Source organism: Oreochromis aureus, linkage group 8, assembly GCF_013358895.1.
Source record: "Oreochromis aureus strain Israel breed Guangdong linkage group 8, ZZ_aureus, whole genome shotgun sequence".
NCBI lineage: Eukaryota > Metazoa > Chordata > Actinopteri > Cichliformes > Cichlidae > Oreochromis > Oreochromis aureus.
The window spans coordinates 5,714,816-5,738,333 of record NC_052949.1 but is presented as its reverse complement, the minus strand read 5'-3'; the positions used below and the strand labels follow the sequence as shown (position 1 = coordinate 5,738,333).

General features: G+C 39.6%; 1 protein-coding gene and 1 long non-coding RNA gene across 2 annotated transcripts; one reads left to right on the top strand and one right to left on the bottom strand.

The window, feature by feature from the left end:
- Nucleotides 1-769: 769 nt before the first annotated feature.
- On the bottom strand, nt 770-16,119 carry osbpl7 (oxysterol binding protein-like 7). The gene is made up of 20 exons (XM_031759383.2): nt 15,920-16,119; nt 13,780-13,923; nt 13,635-13,688; nt 12,737-13,003; nt 12,517-12,640; nt 11,329-11,447; nt 11,148-11,237; nt 9,003-9,153; nt 8,744-8,850; nt 8,465-8,633; nt 8,010-8,156; nt 7,775-7,911; nt 7,065-7,202; nt 6,248-6,311; nt 6,028-6,106; nt 5,156-5,300; nt 3,772-3,922; nt 3,427-3,553; nt 1,513-1,635; nt 770-1,101 (listed from the first exon to the last, which is right to left on the bottom strand). Exons 1-20 carry the CDS (start codon nt 16,049-16,051, stop codon nt 993-995), a joined length of 2,577 nt encoding a protein of 858 aa, XP_031615243.1. The 5' UTR covers nt 16,052-16,119; the 3' UTR covers nt 770-992.
- Nucleotides 8,032-9,882, top strand: LOC120441388. Its single transcript, XR_005614042.1, has 2 exons — nt 8,032-8,163; nt 8,486-9,882. It is a non-coding gene; the product is annotated as an uncharacterized LOC120441388 (long non-coding RNA).
- Nucleotides 16,120-23,518: the final 7,399 nt, after the last annotated feature.

The following is a 23,518-nucleotide window of genomic DNA, read 5'->3' as shown; positions in this document are numbered from 1 at the left end:
GCCTGGAGTTGCCCACCCCTGGTGTAGCCTGAAGTTAGATTTGCCTGGATAAAGAATCTGTTGTAACATATAAACTGAGGTTTCACAGTCACGGTGGTTCTCCAGTGGAGTCTGGGTGTGCCAAAGGATACACACAGTATTTTTCTATTATCCATAAAATTGTGGAGTATTATTGAAAACTGTACACAGATGGGGATCAATAGAACCAGCTGTTTTTGTCCATTACTATCTAAACCTAACACAGGTTTAGATAGTAATGGATAGTAATGCACCTTGTAGGTGGTCCCTGCCACCGATGTGTTTGAAAACGTCTGAATTAAAGGTCTGCTTAGAAGTTCAAAAGTTTTGAACCAGTGGAATCAAATTCTATACTCAATATAGAACATTTGCACACATAGCAGTTAAGGACACTATTTTTTATATTTAAAGTCATGGGTTTCTCCAGTTTGTAGAACTACATATGTATATATTCTTTACACTCTTTTTGTTCTATTTTTGGTCTCCACCACTGTGTAGGTTTATTACTGTCCTTTGATGTTGATTATAGCTGCTTTAAAGTTATGATCCCTATTGTGATTTTTTTTTCTCTTTTTCCAGTTTTTTTCTCAAACATAATTGCAATAGATCAAACTACAAAGCAGGGTCCTGAGAGAAACTCCACAGAGAAAAGCAATTTTTAAGTCCTAAAGAGTTTAGAGTTTGTTGGGGGAAAAAAGAAATTCACATAAAAACATATACAGCATGTTGATTTAAGTAATCTAAAAAAAAATTAAACGAATAAGATTTTTTTTTATTTCCATTAATGTTTGTTGGGTATCTGAAGATTCCCATGAGCCAGTCACGGGTGTGCAGAAGAATCAAGAACAGATCCGCAGCACTATCTTCACTCTCCGAGTGGTTCATACGTGCTGTCCAGAATATCCACGGCTGAATATCCACTGATCTCGTCCTTTCATGTGGTTTTGTCCACTCATTTCTGCAGTCTCATCTCATCACCACAGAGTTAAGTTTTCAAGGTTAGCAAACCCTGGATTTTCTCGAAGTTTCCAGTAAGTTCCGTTTGTCAACCACACGTCCCGTCCAGAGGAATCTTTGGATCTCCTGATGACGTAAAATAACCATAAAGAATAATAACTTTCACACCGGCATTTCTACAGTTCATGTATTTGCATGTTGTTGATGGCAGAAATGATTAATGAAATGTTTAAATAATGTTACTGAAGTTACAAAGTTGCCATATAAAGCTGCAAGAACTGAATGGACTGTAAATATTTTTTACTGAATGATTTATCCATGTACTAAAGCAAATTTCAGTCTATGGAGCTGCTTGCTTTTCCCCCTAGCAGTTGTTTTTAAATGTGGCACACAAATGACCTGAACTGTACAATTACTTCAAATATACAGACACAAAGATATAAGCAAATATCAAGGTTGGAAGACTACAATTAACATAAATCATGATTATAAATGGAAATTATCAGTGAACCTGGATTTTAAAGGGAATTGACTTACTTGAAAAAACGTGGAACGTGTTCTTCACCCCTTTTGGCGAGCTCTTTTCTCCTCTCTCTCTGCATTTCTTCCATCTCGTCCTTCTTTATGTCAGCTTCATCCACCCTTCCATCCTCCAGCATTCTGCAAGAAGGTGACATCAAGCTTACATCATTATCCACTATATGTTTACTCTGTGTTCCTAGATGATTTTAGCTTGTGCGACACTATAGTCTGTACAGTACTGCAGAGGAGTGCTGACTTTTACAGACGAAGCCATTCTTACCTGGCTCCTCCTACGTAGTTGTGAAAACAACCATTATGGCCTTTACAGCCATTGCTGTCTTTCTCCTGAATGCAGAGAAGGACTTTAAAGTGCTAGGGGTGTTTTCTGTTTGTCATGTGACAACAGCTACACATCCTTGATGTGAATCTCCTCTTCAACCACATCCCAAAGATGCTCTGTTGGAGTGGGATCTGGTGACTGTGAAAGCCACTTGAGGCCATTTGAACTCACTGTCATGTTAAAGAAACCAGTTTTAAATTATTGTGAGCGGTGTGACCTGTTGTGTTATTTAGCAGGAAGCAGCCATCAGAAGATGGGTACAGTTTGGTCATAAAGGGATGGACATGGCCTGCATTTGTATAGCGCTTTACTCAGTCCCTAAGGACCCCAAAGCGCTCTACACTACATTCAGTCATTCACACATTCACACATTCACACACTGGCAATGGCAAGCTACGTTGTAGCCACAGCTGCCCTGGGGCGCACTGACAGAGGCGAGGCTGCCGGACACTGGCGCCACCGGGCCCTCTGACCACCACCAGTAGGCAAACATGGGGTTAGTATCTTGCCCAAGGATATTTGGCATGCAGCCAGGAGGCAGCTTAGAATCGAACCACCGACCTTCTGATTAGTGGCTGACCTGCTCTACCACCTGAGCTACATGGGCAGGAATAATACTTGTTTAGGCTGTGGTGTTTAAACGATGGTCAGCAGGCCTAAAGTGTGTCAGGAAAATATCCCCCACATCATTACACCACCAGTAGCTTGAACTGTTGATGTAAGACAGGATGGATCCATACGGTTCTGCCAAACTTGAACCTGAACATCAAAATGTTACGGCAGAAATTGAGACTCATCAGATCAGGAAACTTTTCCCAATCTACTGTTGTCCAATACTGGGGAGTCTGAGTGAACTGTAGCCTCAGTTTCCTGTTCTTAGCTGACAGGAGGGGCACCCAGTGTAGTTTTCTGTTGCTGTAGACCAGGGGTGTCGAATTCCAGGCCTCGAGGGCCGGTGTCCTGCAGGTTTTAGATATCACCCTGGGTCAACACACCTGAATCAAATGATTAGTTCATTACCAGGCTTTTGGAGAACTTCAAGACAGGTTGAGGAGGTAATTTAGCCATTTAAATCAGCTGTGTTGGATCAAGAACACATCTAAAACCTGCAGGACACCGGCCCTCGAGGCCTGGAGTTCGACACCTGGGCTGTAGACCATCTACTTTGAGATTAAACATGTTATGATGTCAGAGATGCACTTCTGCCTACCTTGGTTGTAACAATCTGTATAATACTCTCTGTGCCTAGGACTCAGTTTCTGAACCCAGTATCACAAATAAATACCCAGTGCTTAAATCACCTTTTTTCCTTATTCTGATGCTGGGTTTGAACTTCAGTTGGTCGTCTTGACTATAACTGCATGCCTAAATGCACCGAGTTGCTCCCATGTGATTAGCTTTTTGGATATTTATTTCTGTTAAGGAGCCATTGAACAGGTATGCCTAATTAAGTGGGCAGTACATGCATCTATCTACTTGTAGATAGATAATACTCCAGAGCACTGTAATGGACCACAGCTGTGTTACAATCCCATCTAGTATTGTTTTGGTTTTCCCTTTTTATTTTTTGCATTGAAAAGATTTCTGACCTTTGGTCTGGGCGCAGGCGTGTATCTGTAGGAGGCAGAAGAGGCTTCAAGTCTGAAGGGAGTTCATTCAACTCCATGGCAAAGCTGGAGAAGCCATAGTACAGCAGGTAATCCTTTGGCTGTGGATCTGTGGGGTGATAGAAGCCTCTTAGGTGAACTGAGGCACAAACGTGACACTTGGCTTTATCCTAATTAGCTATTTTGCTAATCATCTCACTTAACCTCCATTTAGACTTCTAAAGAGACGTTTTTGCAACCAACACGTGACTCAGGCTAAAAAGAAATGATGGTCAAAACTAAACAGATAACATTTAAGGAATCATGTCTTATTTATTTAGGACTCACTTGGCTTCCAGATGCATTTCGGAGTCGGCAGAGTGTCACAGAAGATGCCTTCATGCCACAGACCTCCAAACCGGTGAATGGCACTCCCACTTTGGTCCAACACCACGCCCTGAACCTCATTCTTATTCGTTTCTGAACCCCAATAACGAGACTGTGGCAGAAGAAAAACTTGTCAATCACGCATCTAAAGAGTAGGGATGGGTATCGTTTAGGTTTTATCCGATACCGGTGCCAAACCGGTACTTTTGAAACGGTGCCGGTGCTTAAACAGTGCTCAAACCGGTGCTTAAAGAATGGAGAACACAAAATTGGTCCAAAAACCTCTCATGTTCAGCTTTTTTTTGTAAAAAGATAACAATGTTAGCCTTTTCTGCAGCTATTGGGCATATATGGTATCACTCTTGGCTGGAAGCAGTGCTTAAACAATGGAAAAAACACAAACTTTGTCCAAAACCTCTCATGTTCAGCTGTTTTTTTTTGTAAAAGATAACAATGTTAGCCTTTTCTGCAGCTATAGGGCATATATGGCATCACTCTTGGCTGGAAGCAGTGCTTAAACAATGGAAAAAACACAAACTTTGTCCAAAAACCTCTCATGTTTAACTGTTTTCCACTTTTTCTTTGGGCTACCTTTTTGGCCAGGGTGAAGGGAGTATCTGCCATCAAACAAGAAGACAGCTGCATGTAACTACGACGGTGTTTGCTAGTTCACCTTACATGCATTAATGTAATAATGTGGTTAGCCTACTCAACGTTACACACGAACAACATGAAGCTACTCACGCAGAGAAGAACGGCTGCTGCTGCCATCATCATCCGTCATCATTTCTGCTATGCTGACAAGGCTAGGGGCCAGGACTCTCTATTGGGGGGATGTTGCTAACTCCGGGTCCGATAACAGGCACCACACCCGCAGTAGATGTGCAGTGTGAGGTCTCGCAGCAAGCTATCAAACACGGCTTATTTCTCGGCTTTAAAAAAAACCGCTATGCGTCGCCAGGTGTTTCATCAGATTTGAGGTGTTACCTCCTTTGACAGTATCACAATATCAGCTTAAAGCACTTGTTGCAGGCTGCTGAGTTTGCATCTTTTGCTGTGAAGTACAGCCAGACTTTTGATCGCTTCGCCTTGGGCATTTTTAATCTGTAGCTCTGCTCTAAAAGAACGTACGTACCTGGCCCCGCCTACTATCCTCGGAAACGTAAAATGATTGGCTAGAATTGGCTCAGGGGAAAAAAAAGCACCGAAATAAAGCACCGAAATGTGCGCTGCTTTTCGGTCTGGTTACTACTGTTTATGTCAGCACCGGTGCCATCATGGCACCGGACACCGGTACCCATCCCTACTAAAGAGTGTAAGACACGAGCGCCGAGTGGTCCCTCACCTTGACAAAAGTAATCTTGCATGTGCAGATGTTACTTTTGAGGTTTTTGATGATGACCTCTCCGTAATGCTCCAGATATCGCTGCTGGCTGAAGACGTTATGGATGCAAGTCACTACTTTGTTCCACTCATAGTGGTCACCATACCTGAGGAAAACGCAGAATATGCAGAATATTTGGTCATCACTGACACACATGGTCAATTTTAAATAAAAACAGATGGCAAATAATTCTGATTGCAGCTTTTCAAAAGTGAGGATTCATACTTTTATTTGGGTTTTTTAAGGTTTTGAACATGTGTAATTTAAAAAAATCATAGTTTCCAGCAGCAACACTGAGTTTAGACACAGCAGAGGAGTCCACAGTATCCAGGCTCATAAATGGTGAAACAATTCAAAGGTATGACCAAGTGTTTTATTCTTTTTCTTTTAAGACATTCATGGGGTTACTATAGCACCTCAGATGGTGTGCCAGCTCAGCGTATTGAAATCACTTTCTTTACAAAGCCAAAACAACCGCTGTTCACTGAATACTCTACTCATTCAATTTTCTGGCTATATTGTTGCCACTAAAATGGAATTTTGGTTGGAAAGCTACCTTTCTGACACAGTGGGAACGACGCAGATGTTCTAATGTAAATGGTCAGCTCACTGGTAGCCTCACAAAAAGCTGCTATGCCCAAACTGGAAGTGGGTAACATCCAGATGTCTAAGTCACACCTTTGTATTTTATACCAGGAGCTTCTCATTGCATCTCATTTTAGCTGAACATTTAATCTACCAACAAATTTGTCAAATATCAATAATCACTGGTTGGGTTCTTTTATAATATGTCAGCCAGAGAGGAAAAATGAAAATGAAGCCAGACCGTTTACCTCGGCAGAGTCACGTTTACCATTCCTGTTGGCAGGATCTCCAGCGACTTCCCCCAGAATTTATTTTTCCATCGCTGGTCTGTTCAGATATAAGAAAGTATTGGTGACACTATACAATATACTCACATCCTTTCTAAAAGCATAATTAAGTCAGAAGACAGAAACAGCTAGTTACAACAGATAAAGAGAGTGTGCTGGTTTGATAAAAGGAATTGTTCACCTTGCCAGAAGGAGAAGTTCTCTGAGTCTGCATGGCAGGCAGAGATAGGAGGATGGTGGCAGACCTGGGGAAGTACAGAGACTTCATCACAAAATTATGTCGTTCACTATTTCATCTTCAACAAAGAAACAAAGTTCCCAAGTTAAAAAAAGCAGGAAACATTGTTTAATACATCTTCCTCATTAAACCAGCAGATTTACCTGCAGCAATTTTACCTGCATGCAATACAAAACCAAATCCTATTCCACCAACACTTTGCCACCAACCAATCTAGAGCTGGTTCCCTGCATTTAATCCAAAAACTAGAAAACTGATAGCCCAGACTAAAGACTCTACCCCGATCCTCTTACCATTGAAATTACCCAGATTTCTAATTCAGATTAAGATTGCTAATTAACACTGTCTGTTGAGTATGTGGTTCTTAAAAAAGCACCAAGGCAGAGCTAATACCGCACCAGCACTAGTGTCAGTATCAGCCTTTCATTTGATGCACTACATGGTATCGTTCATGCTCTAAGAGAGCGTTTTCCAATTGGTGTGACCTGAGGTAAGTCGAGGTATGTGGTGGTACCCAAATTTAAGCCGGCACACTGGACTTCTCTAAATTAAAAAGAATAATAATTTGCTCTACTAACAGCCTAAATTACCTAAATTATAGCAGCTCATCTGACAATACAGAATTAATTAGATTATCCAGCTTAATTCATCTTTTCCTACTTTATCTTTTCTATATCTATTCAGCTGTATAAATATTCATTCTAGGTAACTGAGTGGTTTCCGCGCGTAAAGATAACCATGATACACCTGATTCAGATACCTGCTCACTGATGAGGCGGAAACCTCGGTCCTCTCTGATACACTCGTAGGTCTCCCCCAGAATCGGGTTAACGGGCTTGTAGCGGTTCCTGAACGTCGCAGTGGAGTAGCCAGAGATAGCGAAGGCAGCAATGTAAACCTAAACGAGATAAAACACAAAACATAAAGGGTCGCTTTGTTTATCTCCATGTAAAATAATTTTATTTAGTTATTGCTTTCTCTGCTATATTTTTCTTTCTCTTGCAATGTTAAATGTTTCCCCTTTAAGGTCATCTCCTTGTGCATCTCTGGATCACTTTAAAGGCCCCTGCTACACCAATTTATTCCTGTAAGTTCTAACCACCTGCACATGTGCACCTGGAGTGCATGCTGGATCCACCCCATTCTGTCAAAATTTCATTTTGAGTAACTGACAGAAAGTCTAATTTGATGAGTAGAGTAAGTGATATACAAAGCTTGTGTTTATGTGGAAAATACCAGTTCATAGCGAAGTGAGAGTTTTAACTTAGGTCACAGTGTGAGAAAGCCGAGGGCTGTTTTTTTATAGGCCGATATGGAGGCAGAAGTCTTTTTGCAAACAGAAGAGCCGCCTCCTGCTGGCCATTACAAAGAATGCAGTTTTAAGGCACTTCCATCAATCTTTTACTACACACATGAGCTGGACGTATATCTTATGGTATGTTAACTCGTTTTAAGTGTGGACAGACTTACCATCCTCTGGTAGGGGTCTGATGTGTTGTTGGCAGTATCCAGCAGCTCACTGTACTCCAGCTCTTCACACAGCCTCTGCAGCAGGTTAATGGGCTCATTGAGAACAGCTGGCATGGACACTCGAGCCAAGTCTTTACCTGTGAAGAAACAAACCAGAGGGCTCTGAAAACTGCCACGAAGACTCTCTTCTTGCGTTTTATCAATTCAAGTACGAGTCTGGACTCCTGGTTCTTACCTATGTTGTTATAGAGGATGGCCACGAGCCCCACGTGGCTATTGTCAGGACAGTGAACAGGCAGTTTCGTTCGACGTCCCGTGCTCTTGGGAACAACACTGTTGGGAGTCCTGGAAATGCTGGCACGGTACTTCCGGGTAGCTGATGCTAAAAGGTTAGTTAAAGAAAATAATATTATTATTATCAAGAATAAAAGTACGGTTGGATGTTTCTATTCAGGCAATAACAAGAATAAGAGTCTGCATCAGTGTCAGTGGTTTTGAGGTTGTACAGAGTGTGAAGTGTTGTTTCAGTTAGTACAATATTCACATCAAAGAGTAGATACAGAAAGAAGAGTAGGTAGAATAGTATTGTTGAATAGTTCAAGTACATTAAAGCTTTTTTTGAGCATATTAAAATAAAACACTGACGTTTTATACACTTTAAACTCTGGTCACTGATACTGGTGTACCCACTGTGTCCGTCCTCTGGCTCAGAATTGGTGGTGCTTCCATCACTAAGTCCGGATTCATCAGACACCTCAGAGGAGCTGCCCCACAGGATGTCATCACTGGCATCAAAATATTCTGCAGCCGAGTCTGCCACCGAAGGAGGTCCTTGGGATGAACGCCTCACTGCCTCAGGCTGGCACCGGAGGAAGAGAAACAGGAATGAACAAAGAAAATCAGCCACCAAGTATAAATAAAACAAACACAGGATAAAGTGTGCCAGAGAGTCCAGATGAGAAATCTAACCTGAGCTAATGTGTTAGACTGGTGCATGTTGTTAGTGTCCCAGACTGCCTGCAGCTTCTGCCTCTCCTGGGACAGAGTCTCATGCACCGACTTCAGAGAGCTGAGCACTAAAGGAGCATTAAACAACAGTTTCTGTTGAACAGGAAGATATCTGTGGCATTTACATATTTTGCAATAAAGCGATTCCCAGGATAAATATGCTAAAACTAACGTTTGTCTACCAGTAGATGGCATATTTGTGTTGACATGTTTCTCTGACCTCGTTGAGACATAGCGCAGATGTCCTGTTGGATTTTCTTCCCTTCGGGCGAATTGACCGTGGAAGGGGAGAGCTGAGAGTAGACGTAGTCGGGGATACACGGGACTGATGCACCGAGGTGGGCCGAGTTGCTCAGGTGACTGGAGGACAGCTGTGAAGTGAACAGAGGAAGGACTGTGGTTGATTCCCTTGCTATTTGTCTTTGAGTGAGTAGATGTCACTGTTGTGTTGTGTTATCCAGCACAGGTTTAACCAGCACTATGAAGGGAAGTCCCAGTGTTTATACCATGCAGGGAATGGGAATGCACCACCGACATACAGAGATCTTCACAAATCTTACTAGTACTGCTGAAAGTGGAAGTCCTGTTTTACTGCTCATCAGGTTTGTGCTTACAGAACATCTGAGAGGATCCAAATGATCTTTGGGTCTATTTGGGACATCTGTGGTTATATTTAGATCCCCCGAAAGGCTTTTTAAAACATCCAGCGTCGTATTTGCATGTCTTTGGGCTTGTGAAGACCTCTAATGTTAGGGGTTAACAGAGACTACAAAAGCACCTACAACGGAGTGGAAAGAATAGTTTGATATTAGGGAAATGTGTGCTGTCTTAGATGAGTTGGATGAGAAGACGTCTGTTTTTCGTCTGCGCTGCCATCATTGTCTTCACCTGCTGTTGATTTCTTACACCTTTATCTTATTTCCCTACATAAGTCTTCTTACATAATGGTCCACAGTGTATATATAGTCATTTTTTCCTCTGTATCCTTTTCCCTGTCTGATTGTTTGTGATTGTGTGGATTTCCCACATCAGGTTTTTGCATTATTCTGGAATTATTGTTAATAAAGCTTGCTTTTTGTTTCTTTATTGAGCCTATTTGTCTACATTAACATGTATTTATAAAAACTATAATAAAATCTGGGGCTTTTGGGTGTTACACATGGTGTTAATTAGTTCATTTTTATTATTATTTTATTTTTATTATTGTTATTAAATACTCCTGTGCTTCTGGCTAATACAAAGACACGGCTAGGAGTGTAATCTATAAAATTACAGCAGTCTAATCAGAGATATTAATGTCTTAAATGTGGACGTCCACTACCATAGTCCTGCAGGTTTTCTGTCTTACAAGCTGCTTAAAATTGCATTAATTTGCCATTTTATAGTTTGATCACTTCCTGTTGTTTGGTAAGGAAGAAAACCTACAAAGCTGTAGAATAGACAGCTGACATTACTGGAGACAGGAAGAGCAGATTTGCTGTAAACAGGTTTGTTCATACATCTTAGAGTCATGCCATTGTTATGCTATTTTTTGTGCAAAACGGTTGATTATATTGTCACCTAGAGTGGAGAGACTCTTTCTCCAGCTCCAGGGCTCTAAGAAATATGTTCCAGTCAAGATTAACACAAGAAACCACTCATACATTGTGCTTATACAGCCACAACTTGAACACCATAGGTGACACATCGGTTCCCGCTACCCACTGCATTGGTTGCTTTGAGCAACAGCGATGACATCACACAGTTACACCCATTTATGCTCACTGTTACAGCACAGGTAACTGCAGTGTTCTCCTGAACAATTGGTGTTGCAACAACTCCTGTATCATCTGTGAATCTTTGAGTTTCTGTACTTTTATATCATCAAAATGTTAGCAAAAACCAACACGATCGTATGCCAGGTTACAAAAATCGAGAGGTGCACAAGCAGCACCTTAGTCCTCGTATGTATAACTAAGGAAGTCTCGACACAGTAGAGAATATGGGTTACACTGGCAGTGCTGTTTTCCTTTTTACCCTGAAAAAAACATTCATCATTCATGAAGTTATAATTCATGGTTAGGAAGTCTGCTGTAGAGTGTGAATGAAGAACATTAAAGCATTTTTAAGCATGAAGTTGTCTCATGAACTAATAGTGACTCACCGATTTAGTAATCCCACGAATAGGCTTTGGATTAGATTAGAGAAAGGTCCAAAAATGTTACTGGAGAATTGGGATTTCATAAACCCAATATGCTGACTCGATGTATGAATTCAAAAACCAAAATGTACTATATGTCAAATTACTATTTAATTAATATGAACATTTAGCAATCTTGTTGATCGTGTCCTTTTTAAGAAAGTGAAGGTTACAGACCATTCTTACCATTCCCAGGGCCTCCACTCTGGACAGTGTGCGGGAATGACCCCAGATCTTTCCTGATTTCGGCTTCTTCGGTTTCTCCAGTGACAGATTCTGCACCAAAAAAGGTTTATTTTCTTATGTGATTATGCTGGAGACATAATGCAGTATGTACAACATGTTTGAATGATCAGCCTATATGCACCTGTATGCTGATGATCCGCTGCAGGTCTCCATTAGTAAAGGCCTGCCCCACCTCCAGTGCCTGCAGCCTCTGGATTAAGCGGTTTAGCTCAGAAAGGTCCAGATGACAACGGTTCAGCTCTGGCAGGAAATATCAAGGAAGCATATTTTTTTTTAACTAATTAATCACAAAAGAGTCCTGCTGGGCACAGACCTAATATACAGAAATAGCTGTTGCACTGTGAGTGCAAGAAAAACACCTTTTTCTTTAAATCTGGTGGACTGAGACAACAACTTGATGTTTATCAAGTTTTAAGTAGATGACTATCACCTATTAAATGGCGTTAGCATTTTAACATGATTCCAGAAAATTCACCAACAACAAAAAAGAAAATTTTATATAAATAAATAAATATTTATTTATATATTTGTAATATTTATAAATATTTATTTATTTAAATGTGTTCCCCAATTTAACTCTAAACAGTAACGGGACACAGTAAAATACATTTAAGTAAACTTATTGTACTTTTAATGTACTTTTTCCTCAACTGCATTTACCTCACAGTTATAGTTACTTGCTATTTTTCATGCCTGAAGAATTTCCATACAAAATGTAAGACATATAAAGTTTACAATATACTTTGATTTAAATCAAACTATCCAACAGTATATACAAGCAAGCTTAAACAACTGGTCAGCTGATTAAATCATCATTGATGATTATTAATTAATATTAATTTTACTGTTCCAGCTTTTTCTTTTCAACATTTGTAATAATTGAGACGTGAATGTGATTTTAATAGGTCTGACCAAACTATGGCTAATTGTATTGGATTTCTTTCACCATTTTATCAATCAATAATTCAATGAATTGAGTAAATAACACTTGTCTTATTGGAACAGTTGGAAAAATACCTGTGCACCAACCAACCTCAAAAGCAAATGTTAGTTAGAAATAATGCACACGCAATAAATAATCTAATAATAGTCATATGGGACATATTGGTCATTTTTAAGTCACATACTTTAAGTCTTCTTTTCTGTAAATACTATTTGTGGGTGTTTTATATGGACACTCAAAAAGAGAAAACCAAATTGAAGCACAGAGGATGTCAATGCTGAAACTTGAAGACTGTACTCAACAAACTGCCACTTTTAGAATCACCTATTCAGTCTTGTCTTTGCAGCTGGACTATTAGACAAATACCTTGAACACAGGTGTCAGGATTGTGGCTTTGTTGCAGCCAGGCAGAGACCTTTGTGTTCACGGCTGTGTTAGCTGACGGCAGCACGCCTGACGCTCCAGCTGAATCTGCCATCCCCGTGGCACTCTGGTAAAATAGAGGCAAGAGCACACCTGGTTACTCTCGGTAACCTGTAACGACTGCAGCTTTGAGTCTAACGTCACTTTCTTACTCCATTATTACCAAATCTCCATTTCTCTGAGCTTGTTCAGCCGCAGTGGGAAGGGACAAAGTGTGGAGGAAGCTGCTGTGAACATGAGCCGCCTCATTCTTCTTGTACAGGCGGTGAGCTTGTAGCTTGGTTACCCAGATGTAGAAGAGTTCATGACTCTTTGCCTTCATATGATACAGAATGTCCCCTGCATCCAAATCAATCCGATTTGATTTCTTGTTTATCGATATTACTGCGAGGCTAACATCTAGCGAGCCCTGGACTCGTCCCCTGGCCACCTGTCAAAAACAAAGTGATATGAAAGCTTGTTATTAAGATTATTTACTGACACTGAATAAATCAGAGATCACATTAAAGAAGGAATTGGGTTAGAGGTGGTTTGTCAAGTGGCTTGTAGAAGAAGTAGGCAGGCTAATCTTCAAAGATGTGCTCTATAAAGATTTGCCAATAGGATTTGTGTTCAGCCATCGGCCAGCGTTGAGATTAACTGATTTCCCAAATGCCAATATAAGAGGAAACTACCCTCACCAGCTATTTCATTGGTTACACCTGTTTAAATGCTTATTAATGAAGATATTTAATCAAAGCATCAGCAACTGAATGCATTTAGGCATGCAGACATGGTCAAGGTGATCTACTGAAGTTCAAACTGAGCATCAGAATGGAGAAGAAAGCTGATTTAAGCAACTCTGAACATTGTTGTTGGTGTCACATGGGTTGCCTGAGTATTTCAGAAACTGCTGCTCTACTGGGGTTTTCTCTCCATCTCTAGGCTTTAGAATGTCTTAAAAAGAGAAAACACCCAGCTAGCAACAGTTTCTCAGGGTGAAAAATGTCTGGTTGATGTTAGAAGTCAAAACAGAAAGGTCAATCCTTGCATTGTGTGGACAGATGTAAAATTTCACTTACATCCTGTTGATTTTTGGAGTAGCGTAAGATCCCGCCTTCCAAGACGAAGTACCGCTGAAAAAGAGATCATCTTTTTTGAAACGGACGGATTTTAAAGAGACCCAACGTTTGGGCATCAATGTGAATGAGTGCACCGACTTCTCACCTTGTGCCAGCCTTTAAGTGGCCATTTCCTCCTCTTGAGAAGATATCCTTCACAGATTCCCGGGGCGGCCCTGTCTTGAGGATCATCACCTGCTCCTTGCATTTCAACCTGAAGGTCGTCAATTACTTCCCAGTCTTTGATAATCTGTGGAAAATATGAAGAAAAATTAAGTGTCTGATTTAACAGGAAAATTGTCGTTTCTTGCTTACAGTGTAAAGAAATGAATAAAAGTTAAAGTCTAAATGAATGAATGGAAATATCCTAAAGTTTAAATCGAAGAAAATCAATCTGCAACTATTTTGATAACCGATTAACCGTTATAATACTTTTTTAAGGCAAAAATTCCAAATATATTTGAAGATTTGTGGCTTTTTTTGCTACATCTGATCATATAAACTGTTCTTTTTTTGTTGTTTTTTGATTGTTTGTTAGACACATCAAGTTGTGTGACTTTTTAAACATATATACAGGGAGTGCAGAATTATTAGGCAAATGAGTATTTTGTCCACATCATCCTCTTCATGCATGTTGTCTTACTCCAAGCTGTATAGGCTCGAAAGCCTACTACCAATTAAGCATATTAGGTGATGTGCATCTCTGTAATGAGAAGGGGTGTGGTCTAATGACATCAACACCCTATATCAGGTGTGCATAATTATTAGGCAACTTCCTTTCCTTTGGCAAAATGGGTCAAAAGAAGGACTTGACAGGCTCAGAAAAGTCAAAAATAGTGAGATATCTTGCAGAGGGATGCAGCAGTCTTAAAATTGCAAAGCTTCTGAAGCGTGATCATCGAACAATCAAGCGTTTCATTCAAAATAGTCAACAGGGTCGCAAGAAGCGTGTGGAAAAACCAAGGCGCAAAATAACTGCCCATGAACTGAGAAAAGTCAAGCGTGCAGCTGCCAAGATGCCACTTGCCACCAGTTTGGCCATATTTCAGAGCTGCAACATCACTGGAGTGCCCAAAAGCGCAAGGTGTGCAATACTCAGAGACATGGCCAAGGTAAGAAAGGCTGAAAGACGACCACCACTGAACAAGACACACAAGCTGAAACGTCAAGACTGGGCCAAGAAATATCTCAAGACTGATTTTTCTAAGGTTTTATGGACTGATGAAATGAGAGTGAGTCTTGATGGGCCAGATGGATGGGCCCGTGGCTGGATTGGTAAAGGGCAGAGAGCTCCAGTCCCACTCAGACGCCAGCAAGGTGGAGGTGGAGTACTGGTTTGGGCTGGTATCATCAAAGATGAGCTTGTGGGGCCTTTTCGGGTTGAGGATGGAGTCAAGCTCAACTCCCAGTCCTACTGCCAGTTTCTGGAAGACACCTTCTTCAAGCAGTGGTACAGGAAGAAGTTTGCATCCTTCAAGAAAAACATGATTTTCATGCAGGACAATGCTCCATCACACGCGTCCAAGTACTCCACAGCGTGGCTGGCAAGAAAGGGTATAAAAGAAGAAAAACTAATGACATGGCCTCCTTGTTCACCTGATCTGAACCCCATTGAGAACCTGTGGTCCATCATCAAATGTGAGATTTACAAGGAGGGAAAACAGTACACCTCTCTGAACAGTGTCTGGGAGGCTGTGGTTGCTGCTGCACGCAATGTTGATGGTGAACAGATCAAAACACTGACAGAATCCATGGATGGCAGGCTTTTGAGTGTCCTTGCAAAGAAAGGTGGCTATATTGGTCGCTGATTTGTTTTTGTTTTGTTTTTGAATGTCAGAAATGTATATTTGTGAATGTGGAGATGTTATATTGGTTTCACTGGTAAAAATAAATAATTGAAATGGGTATATATTTGTTTTTTGGTAAGTTGTCTAATAATTATGCACAGTAATAGTCACCTGCACACACAGATATCCCCCTAAAATAGCTAAAACTAAAAACAAACTAAAAACTACTTCCAAAAACATTCAGCTTTGATATTAATGAGTTTTTTGGGTTCATTGAGAACATGGTTGTTGTTCAATAATAAAATTATTCCTCAAAAATACAACTTGCTTAATAATTCTGCACTCCCTGTATAACTTCAGCAGTCTCAAAACTTCTGGGAGGATGGGGATGATCGAGAAGTAATGTGGAGTTGATGAATCTAATTTATTTTCATGTTTTCATAGACCGAACTGCCTGACCTGTCTGGAGTGGCGAGATGACAGAGTGCTGCTGCTCTGAGAGTGGGCTGGCTTGTTCCAGGTGTGGGAAGTCTTCTCCAGGCCGCTTGCCAGCGATTGGCTGCGATTGAGTGAAGATCCAGACAGGTCCATCTCAGAGCGCCGACCTCAGACTCCCCTTCTTGTTGTGAGCGAGTTCTGCTGCAATCTACCAAAATCCCCCTGAAATCAAAGGAAGACCAAGGAGATGATGGTTATTCCGAGAGTACAAGTGCCTACTTCCTTATAATTATTTCCATTTTTTGCTGTTATAAAGCAGAATTTAAAACAGAGAAAATCCTCATTAAATGCAGTAAAGTACTAGCACTTATTTTTCAGCATTAACTATTATTGTACTGCTGTAACCTGCCTCCCATATAATATTTAAATAATATTTTAAATAATCACATTTTTGCATTGTTGCAATTCCTCTGCTCCGGTTACAGAACTGCTGCTATTTTCAATAATTTATAACTACTCTTAAAAATGAATGCCACATCTGATGAATCAATGCAGGCCCATTGTTCTTAGCCACATAAACATAAAACTGGAAAGCACATCACACATCCACAGCAGTCAAAGTCTAATAAAAAAAATTACTGAAATAACCATCACAAGACTTCTTAAGTAGTGATTTGACCTCAAACATTTATATTTTCACTTGCCAGAGAAAATCTACTATCCTATAATATCAAAAATAAAAAACAGCACCAAACCTTTAAACCAAATCAGTGAACACTGGGCTTGGAGACACTTTCATGTACAATAAGCCTGTTTCCCATTAATTTCCCCCTGATCCAAACTGGCCTTTAAAAGGTAACACCAGCCCTTTAGCAAAGAGTTAGTGCACACTTATTTTAGCTGCAACAAAAATCTATTTTAGTAAAAGTAAGGCAGACAGCCTTTTAACTGAATGTGCATAATTATTATTTTTTATTAGTCTACTAAATATCAGACAAAAGATCCTTTTTTTTCCTCATAACATTAATGTTCTGACCGACAAATCTAAACAAATCTGAGAAAAATTAACATTTGAGTGTTTAAGATTCTGGCTCCTCAAACACCATCAGCTGACGAAGCTCATTTGCTGAAACTGTATTCTTAAAACATATTTAACTTCCAGTGGTTTAAAAAATATAATTGATCAACTAATTGACTGATTGTGTCACATATCATTCCTTCCTTTGTCCCCTCCCCATTTCCTGCCTGTATCCCTGCTAATACTATGAATAACAAAAATAAACATAATTATGAGCCTTTAAAAAGTCAGGACCTAAGTGAACAATAAGTTGACAAACGATCCTGCATGAACAAACAACAAAAACTTTCAATATATTGATAAATTTCTACCTTGATGTCTTATTTTCACCAAATCTTGCATTAGGTCAGTTTAATTTAGTCCTTTATGAAGAGCTGTGGAAGGTGAGAAAGTTCCATGAGCAACAAGTGAAAGTTTTTAACAGACTGAGCAGAGCAGGAGACAAGGAAGGAATCTAAGTAATCCAGTTACCTAACACAGGTGAGAGCTGAGCTCTTGGTTCAAGCCTGGTACAATAAATGCTACCTGGATATAGCACAGCACACCTGAATCCTCCAACCAGATCACTCTGGATCCTAGAGTCAAGCACACTGATTTAGAGCATTTTACTGACCCAAAACAAACAATAAACAAAATATGCAAGCCAACGTTGGAAGATTTATCTAAGAATATGTTGTGTTTTATCTTATCATAATGAATAAATCACGCTTTAAGGTGCACAGATTTGGGGGGACAATTTATTATCAACAGTTTTAACACCAAACCCGTTTTGTTATGGTCTGTGGGCTTCGTTGGGTTATTTTCAGTTTTCTGTTTAAGTTGGCTTTTCGTTGTTATTCTAAACCTTTAATTTTGCTGACTATGTTGACTGAGTTGTGTTACAATTGTCATTCTGTTTTCAGTTCAGTCATGTTCTGATATTTATTAGTGTGTTCTTGTCTCTGCTTTAGATGATGTTTTCTAGTTACTTCCTTCCTGTTTTACTTTGTAATTCCCAGTCTCCTCTGTCTTTGTATTTAATTTTAGGTCGTTTTGTATGTTTAGCTTAATGAGGTTAGCTGTGCCTTGTTCCCCACCTGTTTCCTCTTCCCTTGATCGCCCTCTGTGTGTCTGTGTGTATATCCATATAGTCCCAGTTGAGTCTATATTTGGGTCTTCATTCCCGACATGTTTTTATTGTTGTTCTTCTAGCAAAATGATTTTAATTTTGTCTTTTAAATCAAAGTTTTTAAGTCTCACAAAAGGCAGCCTTAGTTGTAAAAATATAAATAAAACAAAATTATGTGTCTTAAATTATACTATATAATTATTATTTTATTTACAAAGACACAAGAGCGAATGCTGATTTCTAATTTAGCAAGTTTAGTTTGCAGCAGATGCAACATTTTAAATTTTAAATTTGTTTGATTAAAAAACAGATGTACCCGGTTCCAGATCCTTAAATTTGTGAACATCCTTAGACATCTGTGACAGTTATTCATTACTTTGGGTTTGAGGCTGTTGGCTTTCTAAGCTTTCATACGCTGATATTTAATAGGCCAACAAAATCTTAACTGACATTTTAATCAGCCTGTGCAGATGTAATTATATGCACAGTCTGGTTTAACAGCCACTGTATGGGACTATGACTGGATTGCTCTGTTAAGGGCTCCCTCTGACCCTCCCCCTTAATCTAAATACAAACCACACATCAAACAATCCTGCATCAGTTTGGAGTCATTTGATGAAACACAACTTTAGCAATGCGAATCTTTAGAAAAACTCTCAGTTGGACTGAGGATCGCCAGATATTTAGCTTAATTAATTATTGGTAATTAGCTTTTTAAGCAACTTAACACATATGTAGCTAATTAAACTGCTAAAACTACTGGAGCTGGGTGAATCTGTGGCTTCTGGGGGATCCCCACGCAGTTTGCCTTGTTGGTAATCCACTCTTGTGCAGTGTGTGGCACCATGGCCAATACCGCCTACAAGGAGAGGATTACCTCTGCTTAATTGGTTTTTCAAGAGATGTTTTTAGCTACTTAGAGTAACCTGGACACGGAGTAAGTCGATTTGAAGACAGAGAGCACTGACACAATAATATTATTCATGATTACCACAGAATAACTTCTATACACTTAATATAAATTTATGCCACTGATTGTTTACTACTTAAAATGTTTTATGCATATATTTTTAAAAAAGCAAAGTTTAAAGAGAAAAAAATGATTAAAATCTCTTTTAACAAACAAATCCCTATTGTTTGCATAAAGACCTGCAGAAAAGAAATACTTTTTTTTTTGCAAAGAAAACTCTTCTATTTGCCATATTTTATGTGTATTTGCATTTAATTTGTGAGTCTGAGAATATTCATGTTTTATCATTTGCATTTTAACACAGACATCACAGCGTCACTCTGCAGAATCACTGTACAGATGTGGGAATATAACTTTCATGTTTATATTTTTTGGCCCAACTGACTTAAAGAAGCTTTCTCAGGGGCAACAAAATGCTTTACAAATCTTTCCAATACATTTTAGTAACTTTGACAATACTGGGATGCCAAGTCAGTGCATTCAAAATGATTTCTGTCTAAATCTATCCAGAAGCAGCTTGCCTTGCTGTTATGTAAGGGCAAGAGAGGATGAGAGTAACTGACCTCAGTACTGAAAGCATGTGGTGGAAACAGGATGAAAGGATTTGCAGGTTTCTGAGCTTGCTTAGTCAGAAAGGGACATGCACAATAGTCCGCACTGAGTTTTATGATGGTTTCCACTCACATTTTATTTCGGTTTCGTGTTCTAGACACAGAAAAATGAAAAGTCTCTTATGATCTCCCACGTTTAGAAGTTATCTTTACAGTGTAAATATCATAGTTGCATACATTTAAAGCACTTACACTCCAATTCATTTAACTCAACTTCCAAACTGCAATAAAACATTAAATAACTCAAAGATGATGAATTGTTAATTGCTGGACTACTGTTTGACCTCATTTGACCCAGAAAACCTAGATAAGACAATGTGAAAGCAGATGGATGAGTGATGTAATGAGCTGGGGGGGGGGAGAATGGTGGCCAACACAACAAGTCAGCCAAGGTGGAGACTTCATGCATCATGCCTGAGGGTGGAGTTAAGATGCACAGATTATGACTGTTATAATCTCTTCTGTGGAATAAAATACTCTTACCAATAGTGTTCAGAAAAGCTAGTATACACAAAAACGTGCAACTTACATCAAAATGACTAAATGCTGAGCGCTTTTTGGACTCCAAACTCAGAGGAAATTATTTTAAAAAACAAAACATTACAAAGGGCAGTGAAACAGTTTTAAAGGTAATTTCTTGTCCTGATCAACCACTTCACATCCTTGGTTAACAAGTCCTTTGTTTCACCTGTAAACTACTGAAGTCTGCATAGGGTCTAATCTGGATTATTATACTACTGCCTCAGCACAACGACAAGTAGAAGTGACTTTCATTTTAATCAAATGCTTCTAGGGTTGTTTTAATTATATATACATTAACATATTCCCATGACGCATTCGCTCTCCAGATTACAACACACATAACTGCTGAATTACACAGAATTACTGGTGGTTATATTCGGTGTTTTCCATCAAGATTTAGCCCAGACTTTCACATTGCTTGTTTGGTATTTTGAAATCTATTTTGGAAAAGCAATTTTTTAAAAATCCCACCTGAAATCCACCTCCGACTCTCATCGTCTGTCCTCCCGCGTTTGATTAATCCGACAAAAGTCTCATTTGGCGTTTAATAATCTGTGAAAACTCACCATTTCGATGAAAAAATAGCGACAAACGTTGACACAAAAGAAGTCAGATGCTTGCTTTATCCAGAGACAATCACATAATCTCACCCGCCGTGCCCTCTCTGCCGGCGGGTGACAGCAGTTCCCTCAAATCCAAGGAGGGCCGTGCGTCGCAGGCGGCGCGCACCGTGCGCAATGTGTCCTGCGCATTATCCGCATTAGCTGGAATTACACTGAGTCTAGCAGGGCTGTAGTAGAGAGTGAATCTAAGCAGCCTCCTCTCTCTGAACACTCGATTTTCTCATTTTTAGGTTGAAGCAGAGATTAAATTGACAAACTTATTAATTCAGTATTTTAGGGGACATTAATGACCTCTTTATGTTAATAACATCCTGGAGAATGTCAGAATTTCTTGATATGGCCTTCCTAATTCTTAATAATTCACAATAAACCATAACTTACTATTACTGTTTAACATTATATCTTATTTTTAGTAGATTCAGTTCTGCAGCTTCTGTCGTTTTGTTAATGAAACCTTAACATTTTTAATACAGTTCCTTTTTCTCTGCACTCTAAATAACATTGTTGTACTACTGTTTGCCTGCTCTTGTGCAGAGGTGCATACTGTTGAAGTGAAAATGAGTAAGAAATGCAAGCCATAATAGACTACAGTGGGATGCAAAAGTTTGGGCAACCTTGTTAATAGTCATTATTTCCCTGTATAAATCGTTGGTTGTTACAATAAAAAATGTCAGTTAAATATATCATATAGGAGACACACACAGTGATATTTGAGAAGTGAAATGAAGTTTATCGGATTTACAGAAAGTGTGCAATAATTGTTTAAACAAAATCAGGCAGGTGAATAAATTTCGGCACTGTTGTATTTTATTGATTCCAAAACCTTTAGAACTAATTATTGGATCTCAAATTGGCTTGGTAAGCTCAATGACCCCTGACCTACATACACAGGTGAATCCAATAATGAGAAAGAGTATTTAAGGGGGTCAATTGTAAGTTTCCCTCCTCTTTTAATTTTTTCTGAAGAGTAGCAACACGGGGGGTCTCAAAACCACTCTCAAATGACTTGAAGACAAAGATTGTTCACCATCATGGTTTAGGGGAAGGATACAGGAAGCTGTCTCAGAGATTTAAGCTGTCTGTTTCCACAGTTAGGAACATATTGAGAAAATGGAAGACCACAGGCTCAATTCAAGTTAAGGCTCGAAGTGGCAGACCAAGAAAAACCTTGGATAGACAGAAGCGACGAATGGTGAGAACAGTCAGAGTCAACCCACAGACCAGCACCAAAGACCTACAACATCATCTTGCAGCAGATGGAGTCGCTGTGCATCGTTCAACCATTCGGCGCACTTTACACAAGGAGATGCTGTATGCGAGAGTGATGAAGAGGAAGCCTTTTCTCCGCTCACAGCACAAACAGAGCCGCTTGAGGTTTGCTAAAGCACATTTGGACAAGCCAGCTTCATTCTGGAATAAGGTGCTGTGGACTGATGAAACTAAAATTGAGTTATTTGGGCATAACAAGGGGCGTTATGCATGGAGGAAAAAGAACACAGCATTCCAAGAAAAACACCTGCTACCTATGGTGGTGGTCCCACCATGCTGTGGGGCTGTGTGGCCAGTGCAGGGACTGGGAATCTTGTCAAAGTTGAGGGACACATGGATTCCACTCAGTATCAGCAGATTCTGGAGACCAATGTCCAGGAATCAGTGACAAAGCTGAAGCTGCGCCGGGGCTGGATCTTTCAACAAGACAACGACCCGAAACACTGCTCAAAATCCACTAAGGGATTCATGCAGAGGAACAAGTACAACATTCTGGAACAGCCATCTCAGTCACAGACCTGAATATTATTGAAAATCTGTGGTGTGAGATAAAGAGAGCTGTCCATGCTCGGAAGCCATCAAACCTGAATGAACTAGAGATGTTTTGTAAAGAGGAATGGTCCAAAATACCTTCAACCACAATCCAGACTTTCATTGGAAGCTACAGGAAGCGTTTAGAGGCTGTTATTTCTGCAAAAGGCGGATCTACTAAATATTGATTTCATTTCTTTTTTTTGTGGTGCCCAAATTTATGCACCTGCCTGATTTTGTTTAAATAACTATTGCACACTTTCTGTAAATCCAATAAACTTCATTTCACTTCTCAAACATCACTGTGTGTGTCTCCTATATGATATATTTAACTGACATTTTTTATTGTAACAACCAACGATTTATACAGGGAAATAATAACTATTAACAAGGTTGCCCAAACTTTTGCATCCCACTGTATTTGACCCAGATTAGCATGCTGTAATCTGCAGATTAACTCATCGGATCTGTGACCAGTTGTGTTTATTTTGGCTGGAGCTGTTTTTATTATGCCACTTGGTCACAACTCCATCTGGCACTGCACTAAACATAATCTCCTGAAATGTAAACAGAAGCATTATAACCCCAACCAATGGGAATATACGATTGGTAGTGTTTGTCTGTGAAAAAATTCTGCCCAGATTTGCATGAAAGTGTGAGCAGAGGTGAATAACCCAAAAATATATCTGGATCCAAGATTTTGCCCATTAAACTGGACATAACTGGACATTTTCCACCATATCATCACAAATGCCTGTCACACTGAAATAGGAAGAATATCATGTATGGTGTGGAGTGTGCTTTTAGCCGTGGCAGTAGTATGCAGTCTTGCACTGTTCTTTGTTGTTTTTTTTAGCAAAAAATCCCTCAGTAACAGAAAGTCTTCGTATAAACTATATGAGCCAAAG

Bases quoted from the DNA above. Each gene is read 5' to 3' on its own strand.
- osbpl7 (XM_031759383.2), bottom strand. From the start codon at position 16,051: ATGGACCTGTCTGGATCTTCACTCAATCGCAGCCAATCGCTGGCAAGC. The intron at 13,004-13,634 runs GTAAGTGAAATT...TGTTTTTGACAG, and splicing joins ACTCCAAAAATCAACAGGAT to GTGGCCAGGGGACGAGTCCA. The intron at 12,641-12,736 runs GTAATAATGGAG...CTATTTTACCAG, and splicing joins CTCAGAGAAATGGAGATTTG to AGTGCCACGGGGATGGCAGA.